The 11,193-nt window shown below is 42.5% G+C and overlaps 1 protein-coding gene across 1 annotated transcript; it reads left to right on the top strand.

Moving 5' to 3' along the window:
• The first annotated feature begins 5,518 nt into the window (after nt 1-5,518).
• Nucleotides 5,519-10,148, top strand: LOC6038612 (sm-like protein LSM4). The gene is made up of 4 exons (XM_038251448.1): nt 5,519-5,660; nt 5,719-5,760; nt 9,081-9,179; nt 9,663-10,148. Exons 1-4 carry the CDS (start codon nt 5,658-5,660, stop codon nt 10,029-10,031), a joined length of 513 nt encoding a protein of 170 aa, XP_038107376.1. The 5' UTR covers nt 5,519-5,657; the 3' UTR covers nt 10,032-10,148.
• The last annotated feature ends 1,045 nt before the right edge of the window (nt 10,149-11,193 follow it).

Below are 11,193 nucleotides of genomic sequence, written 5' to 3'. Positions count from 1 at the left end.
TCCGGGCTCCGGGGGAACCTGCTTCGAGGGCACCGGCCACTCAGGTTGTGGCCAACACTGTCAAAATGGCTATTATTATGTTCAGTATCAAAACCATGAATTTGCCACAACTCGTATGGTTCTGTAAAAGGCCCTCCGGGCCCCGGGGGAACCTTCTTTGAGATCACCGGCCACTCCAGGTTGTGGCCAACACTGTCGAAATGGCCATTTTTATGTTCAGTATCAAAAACCATGAATTTTGATACCCATATTGCCACAACTCGTATGGTTCTGTAAAAGGCCCTCCGGGCTCCGGGGGAACCTGCTTCGAGGGCACCGGCCACTCCAGGTTGTGGCCAACACTGTCGAAATGGCCATTTTTATGTTCAGTATCAAAAACCATGAATTTTGATACCCATATTGCCACAACTCGTATGGTTCTGTAAAAGGCCCTCCGGGCCCCGGAGGAACCTGCTTCGAGGGCACCGGCCACTCCAGGTTGTGGCCAACACTGTCGAAATGGCTATTATTATGTTCAGTATCAAAAACCATGAATTTGCCACAACTCGTATGGTTCTGTAAAAGGCCCTCCGGGCCCCGGGGGAACCTTCTTTGAGATCACCGGCCACTCCAGGTTGTGGCCAACACTGTCGAAATGGCCATTATTATGTTCAGTATCAAAAACCATGAATTTTGATACCCATATTGCCACAACTCGTATGGTTCTGTAAAAGGCCCTCCGGGCCCCGGGGGAACCTTCTTTGAGGGCACCGGCCACTCCAGGTTGTGGCCAACACTGTCGAAATGGCCATTTTTATGTTCAGTATCAAAAACCATGAATTTTGATACCCATATTGCCACAACTCGTATGGTTCTGTAAAAGGCCCTCCGGGCTCCGGGGGAACCTGCTTCGAGGGCACCGGCCACTCCAGGTTGTGGCCAACACTGTCGAAATGGCCATTATTATGTTCAGTATCAAAAACCATGAATTTTGATACCCATATTGCCACAACTCGTATGGTTCTGTAAAAGGCCCTCCGGGCCCCGGAGGAACCTGCTTCGAGGGCACCGGCCACTCCAGGTTGTGACCAACACTGTCGAAATGGCCATTATTATGTTCAGTATCAAAACCCATGAATTTTGATACCCATATTGCCACAACTCGTATGGTTCTGTAAAAGGCCCTCCGGGCCCCGGAGGAACCTGCTTCGAGGGCACCGGCCACTCCAGGTTGTGGCCAACACTGTCGAAATGGCTATTATTATGTTCAGTATCAAAAACCATGAATTTGCCACAACTCGTATGGTTCTGTAAAAGGCCCTCCGGGCCCCGGGGGAACCTTCTTTGAGATCACCGGCCACTCCAGGTTGTGGCCAACACTGTCGAAATGGCCATTTTTATGTTCAGTATCAAAACCCATGAATTTTGATACCCATATTGCCACAACTCGTATGGTTCTGTAAAAGGCCCTCCGGGCTCCGGGGGAACCTGCTTCGAGGGCACCGGCCACTCCAGGTTGTGGCCAACACTGTCGAAATGGCCATTTTTATGTTCAGTATCAAAAACCATGAATTTGCCACAACTCGTATGGTTCTGTAAAAGGCCCTCCGGGCCCCGGAGGAACCTGCTTCGAGGGCACCGGCCACTCCAGGTTGTGGCCAACACTGTCGAAATGGCCATTATTATGTTCAGTATCAAAACCCATGAATTTTGATACCCATATTGCCACAACTCGTATGGTTCTGTAAAAGGCCCTCCGGGCCCCGGAGGAACCTGCTTCGAGGGCACCGGCCACTCCAGGTTGTGGCCAACACTGTCGAAATGGCTATTATTATGTTCAGTATCAAAAACCATGAATTTGCCACAACTCGTATGGTTCTGTAAAAGGCCCTCCGGGCCCCGGGGGAACCTTCTTTGAGATCACCGGCCACTCCAGGTTGTGGCCAACACTGTCGAAATGGCCATTTTTATGTTCAGTATCAAAAACCATGAATTTTGATACCCATATTGCCACAACTCGTATGGTTCTGTAAAAGGCCCTCCGGGCCCCGGGGGAACCTTCTTTGAGGGCACCGGCCACTCCAGGTTGTGGCCAACACTGTCGAAATGGCCATTTTTATGTTCAGTATCAAAAACCATGAATTTTGATACCCATATTGCCACAACTCGTATGGTTCTGTAAAAGGCCCTCCGGGCTCCGGGGGAACCTGCTTCGAGGGCACCGGCCACTCCAGGTTGTGGCCAACACTGTCGAAATGGCCATTTTTATGTTCAGTATCAAAAACCATGAATTTTGATACCCATATTGCCACAACTCGTATGGTTCTGTAAAAGGCCCTCCGGGCCCCGGAGGAACCTGCTTCGAGGGCACCGGCCACTCCAGGTTGTGGCCAACACTGTCGAAATGGCTATTATTATGTTCAGTATCAAAAACCATGAATTTGCCACAACTCGTATGGTTCTGTAAAAGGCCCTCCGGGCCCCGGGGGAACCTTCTTTGAGATCACCGGCCACTCCAGGTTGTGGCCAACACTGTCGAAATGGCCATTTTTATGTTCAGTATCAAAAACCATGAATTTTGATACCCATATTGCCACAACTCGTATGGTTCTGTAAAAGGCCCTCCGGGCTCCGGGGGAACCTGCTTCGAGGGCACCGGCCACTCCAGGTTGTGGCCAACACTGTCGAAATGGCCATTTTTATGTTCAGTATCAAAAACCATGAATTTTGATACCCATATTGCCACAACTCGTATGGTTCTGTAAAAGGCCCTCCGGGCTCCGGGGGAACCTGCTTCGAGGGCACCGGCCACTCCAGGTTGTGGCCAACACTGTCGAAATGGCCATTTTTATGTTCAGTATCAAAAACCATGAATTTTGATACCCATATTGCCACAACTCGTATGGTTCTGTAAAAGGCCCTCCGGGCCCCGGAGGAACCTGCTTCGAGGGCACCGGCCACTCCAGGTTGTGGCCAACACTGTCGAAATGGCCATTATTATGTTCAGTATCAAAAACCATGAATTTTGATACCCATATTGCCACAACTCGTATGGTTCTGTAAAAGGCCCTCCGGGCCCCGGGGGAACCTTCTTTGAGGGTACCGGCCACTCCAGGTTGTGGCCAACACTGTCGAAATGGCCATTATTATGTTCAGTATCAAAAACCATGAATTTTGATACCCATATTGCCACAACTCGTATGGTTCTGTAAAAGGCCCTCCGGGCCCCGGGGGAACCTTCTTTGAGGGCACCGGCCACTCCAGGTTGTGACCACCACTGTCGAAATGGCCATGTTGCATGAGAACCGCCACATAATGGTGACTTCCACCGGTCCGCTTGGTGCGCCTTTGTAAGAATTTCCTCCTTCTGCTGCTGGTGGTTCTTCCTTCTGGTTGCTGGTCCTCTTCTTCTATTGGCTGCTGCTGCTGCTGCTGCTCCGCGCTGGCTCGACTCGATGTACCCGGTTCGAGTGCTCGTTCCAAAGTGATTTGCTTTTGCGAAATTTTCTGCTTAAATAGCGGCACAGCCGGAGAACGGCACAAAAGGGGCGCGGCCTCGAATGCATACGCTCGCTCTGATTGGTCATCTGCCCGATTTGAACTGAAAAATGACTCATTTTGTTTGCATGTTTTAAGCGCTTTAACTATGTTTAGTCAAAGTTATTATGTAATAAAACGATAGCTTAAGTATTCCCCTTTCGACTGGTGATTGAATCTTCGGGATTATTCGATTGGGGGAAAAGATATAAGCGTTTGAAATATGTCAATTTTTTTCGCACGCTTGTGACGGTTTGGATCGAATTTCTGAACTGGCCCCCCAATATAGTAACTAGAGACATAGTCCTATGTCAAAAACGTTTTCCAGTTCCGATTTAGTTTGCATCGACCTGTTTTCCTTGACAATCTGTAGTAAATGGTCCAAAGACGAAGTGTAAACCAAGCAAAACAATGGGCCAATGTAGAAGTGTAAACAAAGAGTCTATCAGCTGCTCACGTCAGCTGATGTTAAATTTAGAAAAGAGCAGGATAGACGTCATCCATAAAGTGTGTCACGCGTAAATCAACCAAAATTATCGATCATTGTTTGCATCTGAACACTGTGACGAGGAGTTACACTGAAATAAATAACATGATTAATGCTATTAGTTTTGCATATAGATTTTTGCAGAATGCTTTTGCGCATAAACGGTGTGAGCCTTGCATATAAACTATATATGCACAGTTTGAGCACTGAGTGTTCGAACAACAACACAATTCTGAATCGACAGGGGAGGAAGAAACGTGGGGACACACCACAATACGCTCCGAAATTTGGTTGTATTCGTTGGGAGCACCATGCTAAGAAGGTTTGGTACTCCGGGACCCTTTGGGATGGGACATTGTATTTCCACGAATGCCTTGGGCACTTATTTGCCGTGGTTATAGCGCCACAACTCGCTCCAAGCGAAAAAATAATATTTTTTTAACTCAAAAATGGAAAACTTCTCGTCATAGTGCCCTGATACAAACAACCCACTAAGAATTTTAGCTCGAGCCTCGATTCAATTCAGGCTCATCTCGAGCCAGTTCGACTCGAGGCTCGAGCCAAAATTCTCAGTGGGAATGATCGAGCTCGAGCTGTCACAGCCCTGCGAAATACATTGACCGACATATCGGGCGGTCAGTACAAAAAAATCAGCTAGAAGTCACCTGCCAATAAACTGTTCCTAGAAAGAGATAGCAAACCTGATTCAAAAAAACCCCCAGCTCCCATAGAGTTATCTACGTGCGCATGTATTGCATGTACGTACACGAGAAAGATTGAGGTTAAATTTTGTACCAGCCAGCAAATCAAATGGTGTCCTAGTGTGCGTGAGATCGGCCTTAGATAACTCTATGTAAACATACTTTGAGTGTGTTAGTAAATTTCTGATTTCTTATAAGGCTTTCTAGGCCCAGTGAAAAAAATATACACTCAAACCCCGGTGGTTGGTCACCTTTTTCGTTTGACACTTTTTTAGTTTGTACCCCGTTGGTTGGTCAAAGTCAAACCAAAAAGTGACGAACTGTCACTTTTTACACGGCGCTCACGCACACATCTAAACAAACATTTGGTAGTATGTGTGAACTCCGTATAAAAGGGGTGTCAAACTAAAAAGTGACCCCGTTCGTTTGACAACAGTTGGTGTCAAACCAACGGGGTTTGAGTGTAATTTAACCCAAAAATGATGAACTTCTCGTCACAGTGTCCTGATGCAAACAATGATCGAGCTAGAGCTGTCACAGCCCTGCGAAGTATGTTGGCTGACATATCGAGCGGTCAGTCAAAAAACCCAGCTAGAATTCGCTTGACAAAAAACTTTTGCTAGAAAGAGATAGGAAACCTGATGCAAACAAACGTCCAGCTGTAATGTAAACATACTTTGAATGTGTTGGTGAATTTCTGACTAGAAAGCCTTATAGATTTCTAAGACAATGCTCTTCATCCAAAAAGTTCAGATTTAATGTTCAAACCTGGTTGCGCGCCACTGGTATTTTGTTTCGATTTCCAGCTGTTCCACCCAAACTGACGTCTGTCAAGTAGTGCCGCACATCGCGAAAACGTTTTTTGTTTACAAACAGCTAGCAAAGCTGTGCATGGAATTAGCATCGGAGTATTTTAGAAATTTGATTTAAAATTTCTAATAAAATTAGATATTATGGTAAGAACTAAGCAGTCACCAATATCGTTGTTCAGTCACTAATTTTCCTTTTTTATAGTTACCCTTATCTCTTCTCAAAACGGCCCAGAGCCATCCTATGGTAAGTGATGCAATGTTTTATTTGTAATGAACGCCGGCTAGGAAAGATTTTCGGATTATTGCAGGAAATCTTTAGATCTTCAACAATCTCCTATCTTTTAGTTATTCCGAACTTTTCAGTCATTTCTTTAGCACTAAAGTAATGTAACATACAATGAAATCATCATTGTTCACAAGCATGTTCAGTATGGCGAAAGAATTATTCTAGAGTTTTTTGCCTTCCTCACCTAAATGAGGAAAGGCTATAAAATCACTCGAAAATGAACTTCTTTATTCGAACTCGTAGACCTAACTTCACGTATACCTATCGACTCAGAATCAAATTCTGAAAAAATGTCTGTGCGTGTGTACAGTCATCCCTCATATTCGGAACAGATTACAGATCGGTAATTGAACTTAATGATTCGCTTTTACCTTCATTTGAAAGCCTTTCATGCGATCTTTCGAATGCTGTATCGAACAACTGCAAAATTTAACTTGTATATCAAGTTTTTGAAGAAAAACTTTGACCCTTGAAATCAAAATTTGGAACACTTTTTTCTTACGGATGTAAACAAACTTTGGATCTCTCCAGGAGTACATATTTGTAACAAAATAATGACTTCACACACTGAAACCAATGAAACTCATGCTTAGTGATGTTTTAACCATGGTCTGATAACTTTTTTTGTGAAAATATCAGTTAAATTCAGGTGTTCCACAATTGTGGGAGGCACAATAACATCCCACAATCATGGAACAGGCAATTTGGAGACAGTGTTTCGCCGCTCTGGACAAAATAGTCTTGTAATGAGGTTTTTTGTTCAAAAAGTACTACTTTTACTAGTGAAATAGTAAGAGAATGTCCAAATGAAGGTCCTAAAAATAGTAGGGTCGACAGAAAAGCTGCATTTGGCTTGTTATTGACAATTTATCACAAAAGTGTTCCGAATTTATGGGTGTTCCGAATATGTGGGATGACTGTATGTCTGTTGGTCCGTGCACCGAAAAATATGCACACGATTATCTCCGGACTGGCTGAACCGATTTAGACCGATCCTTCTTGGGGTCCCACAAGACCCTAGTTAATATTATGAAGTTTATAAAAGTACTTCAAAAGTTATGCTAAAAAAACGATTTAAGCTAAACTTCGGAAGATTGTAAAAAGAGTGGATTTTGCGAGAAAACCCGTCATGCTATATATTGTTAGAATGGTATTTGAACGCGAACCTTTCCAACGCGTTCAAAAGATTGAAGATCTGACAACCCCATCAATAGTTATGAGCACTTAAGTGTTATTTATACATTTTTGAGGCCGGATCCTCAAAAAATTTGATGAAAAAGTTGTCCGGATCAACCATGCGACCCATCGTTAGATAGGCAATCAAAAGATCTTTCCAACGAGCCCAAAAAAAAGATCTGACAATCCTATCAAACATTATAAGTACCTTAGTGTTTTTAATACACTTTTTTGAGGCCGGATCTAAGATATTTTGATAAAAATAAGTGTTATTTGTACACTTGAGGCTGTGTAGTGTAATCACATTATGAATGCGAGGAAGGCGCCAACCACCTAAAGGTGGATTGAGTAACTTTTTTATTTTTTTATTAGGCCGATGCAAATATTTAAAAAAGTTTTTGTCCCTCGGTCCTGGCCGAGGTCAAGGGGGGGGGCAAAAAAATAAAAAAAATATAAAAATTTAAATAACAAGCCATAGTCTTCACATTTAAATGAAAAAAGTGTTTTAAAATGCATTTTACACTAGTTCAATTGTTTTGCAATCATTAGTTTTCAAAAAATCTAAGATCTGACAAAAACAAAAATTGTATCGAAAAAAAGATTTTGCATCGAAAATTTTCAAAAAATCTTTAGATTTTTTAATAAATCCAAACATGCTAAAAATGATTTTAAACGCAGGAGAATGTATTTTAATTTGATTTCAGCTGGTTGCACTTGAATTTTCATTGAAATTTTGAAGTTTATTGTAAAAATATTTTTTTTGCCTCCTGATTTTTCGGGCCAATTTTGAAGGGGGGGGGTGACAAAAACTTTTAAAAATATTTGTACCAGCCTTAAAGAGGGAGGCAAAAGCGAACAAAATTTCGTTGTTAACACTTGTTTCCCGTGAGAGTACACAGTAAAAAATAATGTAAATTTGGAAGCTGTAATTTTGGAAGGTTGAATATTACCTCTTTTATGATGTAATTTTACCTCAATTTAGACTGAAAAGGTGGTAAAGTGGTAAATTACACATTTCTAGAGGTAAAATTACAGCTTTTTTCTGACATAAAAGATGTACCCCTTTCCAGATGTAATATTACCATGATTTTTTTCTGTGTAACCAACAATAATCTCTTATCATTGATTCATCCCAAATCTCTTGGTATCGCTCTCTTTGATAAAGGCCTTAGCCATGTTATACGTATAACGTATACGTGAGAGCAACGATGCCAGATTATTTTATGGGGATCTGTATTTTGCTTAAACATAAATTCATATTTTATCTGTATATTTATTTGAAGCTAGAGAAAAAAAATAATAGCAGATTTAAGGTTTTTAATGACATTAAAACATAATTCAATTAATTAAGGCTCTGAATGGCATCATTCCCGATCGGTCATTTGGAGGCCATGTTTGTTTTAGAAAATCATTCAAATCTTGATTCAGAATGTTTCAATCAAAAAATTGATTTCTTTGTGTTTTTTGTAGAAGCATTTTACATATAGTGATTATTTTTTCATTTCTATTTACTATTTCTGGACCCTGAATTCAGAACCATCATTGACAGTCATTGCCCCAAAAGTGAAAGATACCATCTACCACCTTAATTGTTGAAATTTTTGAATAAAATTATTTAAAATCATCTGTATACAGATATTTTTGTTTTTTTAAGATCGAACAATCTGTAAAATACAGATTTATCTGTATACCTGACATGGCTGCGAGAGAGGTTTTGTGAAAAAGTTTAGTTTCGTTTGATTTTAAAGCCTTTACTCAGTAAATAAGGCCAAACATGCTCGTTATCAATTTGAGCGCAAAGGTATTTTATTTGGTTTTATATGAAAAAATGTGTTCAATGCAATTTAAACCCACATTTTTCTGTGCACAATTTCATCTAAACAATTCGGGTTCGTTGCTTGAAATTCCTTCTCCAAATCACTCAACGCCTCGGGGGCACCAATAATCACCAAACGAAGACATTCTTGCAGGTCCCAACGAAGGCGTTTTTCAATAGGGAATTCTTAGCGTGATATCTGATTTTCATTTGTTGGACACTTCCATCCTTTTCAAATCGCACATTTTCTTCTTCTTTTTCTCGTTCTCTTTGTAAAACTTTAAAGCTGGTGGAGCTCAAAAATGGCGAAACATACAACGGTCACTTGGTGAGCTGCGACACCTGGATGAACATCAATCTTCGCGAGGTCATCTGCACATCAAAGGTGAGAACGAAACCCTTCCCCAGTTTCCCCCTTATCCAATTCCAGCAATTTTGGTGGTTGAATCCCGCTGGCAAGCCAGAGGGATCTTGATTTTTTTTATTAGAGTGGTTCATAAAGTGAAACTAATTTGGGGATACCGTGGAGATTTTCCCTTATCCCTTTTTACCGATTTTTCAGCTAATTCTTTAAATGATCTGCTAAAAAAGTTTAAATTACCTCTTCAAATACTTGGAATCGCTAAAGTGGATGAAGGATTTAGAATTTCAAGAGCATCGTGCTTTTGATATTTGTTTTTATTATGTTAAAAAAACAATTTTTAGACTTTCATGAACCACTCTACCGTGTATTTTTATTGTATCCCAAATTGGCAATCCCTGAATCACACACATTAATTCACGCGTGATTTTTTCTCTGTATTCCTTCCCTCCTCATTATTCCAACATTATTGCTTGACGCGATCTCCACTTTTTCGTCGCGACCCAGGACGGTGATAAGTTTTGGCGAATGCCCGAGTGTTACATCCGCGGCAGCACCATCAAGTATCTGCGCATTCCGGACGAGGTGATCGACATGGTGAAGGAGGACGTCCAGGCCAAGTCGCGGAACCGGACGGAGCTGAACAAGGGCGGCGGCGGCGGTGGGGGCCGCAACCAGGGCGGAGGTGGCGGCATGGGACAGCAGGGTGGCCGCGGTGGTCCCGGCGGTGGTCAGCGCAACAATGCCAACAATCGGAACACCTTCGGTGGGGGACAGGGTGGAGGTGGTGGCGGCGGCGGCGGCGGTGGCGGGAATCGACCCAACAACCGGGCCGGCCTGGGCAATCCCAATCGGAACGCGCTCAACAAGAAGTAATCAACGGGTGTGCGACGACGACGACGACGAGGTGTGAAGAAAGAAAGAGCTAAGCTGCTAAAGATGAATAAAAAAAAGTATGCTTTTGTGTGCCGGATTGAGCTGGGAAGAAAAATATGTTGGCGTGTGTGTGTGTGTATTTTTTATTCATTTTCCGTTCTTTCATTATTCAAAAGGATTCCCGGTTAATAGAGAACTGTCCGCTTGGAAGATAAATTTAATTTCTTTTTGTATACATTATTTCTCCTCCGCTTTCCGTTCCCGTCTGCTCTTTTATGAGTGTCTCTTTTGAGCGATTCTCTGGAAATTCGATAGCAATGCTATTTTTCTTTTTAAGCTCAAGTACGTAACATAAATTTCCTGGTTCCTGATGAACTGTTTCAATAAATTAATGAATGAACACAGTGAATACTGGCGCCGGCGCCGGTGCAACCCCGAAGGACCAACCAGGCGAACGGAAGCTGTACAGCGAGTCCGAGCTGTGGACCATTTATCGTGAATATAGAGTTCGCTTGAGGCAGTGCAAGACACCCGAGGAACAGATTGATGTGATCGCACACTTGTTGACACATGGCGCGGGAAAATGATCATCTTCTTTTTATTATTTTTTGTATTATCGCTCCTCGGTCCTAACCTGGTCGCAGCACCTAAAAGGACCTAATAAAAATAAGTTATGAGAAAAAAAAAAAATGAATGAACACCTCGACCGACGACGTCAACAAGATGGCGAAGGTGGAACGGTTCGACGATTGGCTTCTGGGAGTTTTGGATGGGGTGTGTCACCTCGCTCAAACCTACCCAGTCACGAAATATTCTAACAGAGCTGGTTCTGCCAGAATCCTGCTAGAACGGTGGAACATTTTTGCTAGAATGCTGTAAGAAAATCCAGCTCTGTGAGAACCCTGCTAGAATCCTGCTAGAACGTCGTGACTGGGTATGCTGCAGCGGATGTCCCCCTGAGTTGTGATATTAGAAGAGGAAATGCCTCCATTCCTCTTGATGTCCCCGATTTCGAAAGTAAGGGGAAATATACACATTTTAAGCCTAATAAGCGGTCGTGTTTGAATGATACTGGATAATCTGGAGTGTTCCTTGAAATTTACTAAAACCAAGTACACCCACGAATAAAGCAACTTTTTGTGAACATTTCTGTTTATTTTCA

This window comes from Culex quinquefasciatus, chromosome 2 (assembly GCF_015732765.1).
Source record: "Culex quinquefasciatus strain JHB chromosome 2, VPISU_Cqui_1.0_pri_paternal, whole genome shotgun sequence".
In the NCBI taxonomy this organism is placed as follows: domain Eukaryota; kingdom Metazoa; phylum Arthropoda; class Insecta; order Diptera; family Culicidae; genus Culex; species Culex quinquefasciatus.
Note: the sequence above shows the minus strand (reverse complement) of the source record. Positions and strands in the feature narration are given on the sequence as shown.

What these genes read in the sequence shown, in the direction of transcription:
- LOC6038612 (XM_038251448.1), top strand. An exon ending in CGGCCCAGAGCCATCCTATG is followed by an intron (nt 5,761 to 9,080) that starts GTAAGTGATGCA and finishes AAAACTTTAAAG; the next exon opens with CTGGTGGAGCTCAAAAATGG. An exon ending in AGGTCATCTGCACATCAAAG is followed by an intron (nt 9,180 to 9,662) that starts GTGAGAACGAAA and finishes GTCGCGACCCAG; the next exon opens with GACGGTGATAAGTTTTGGCG.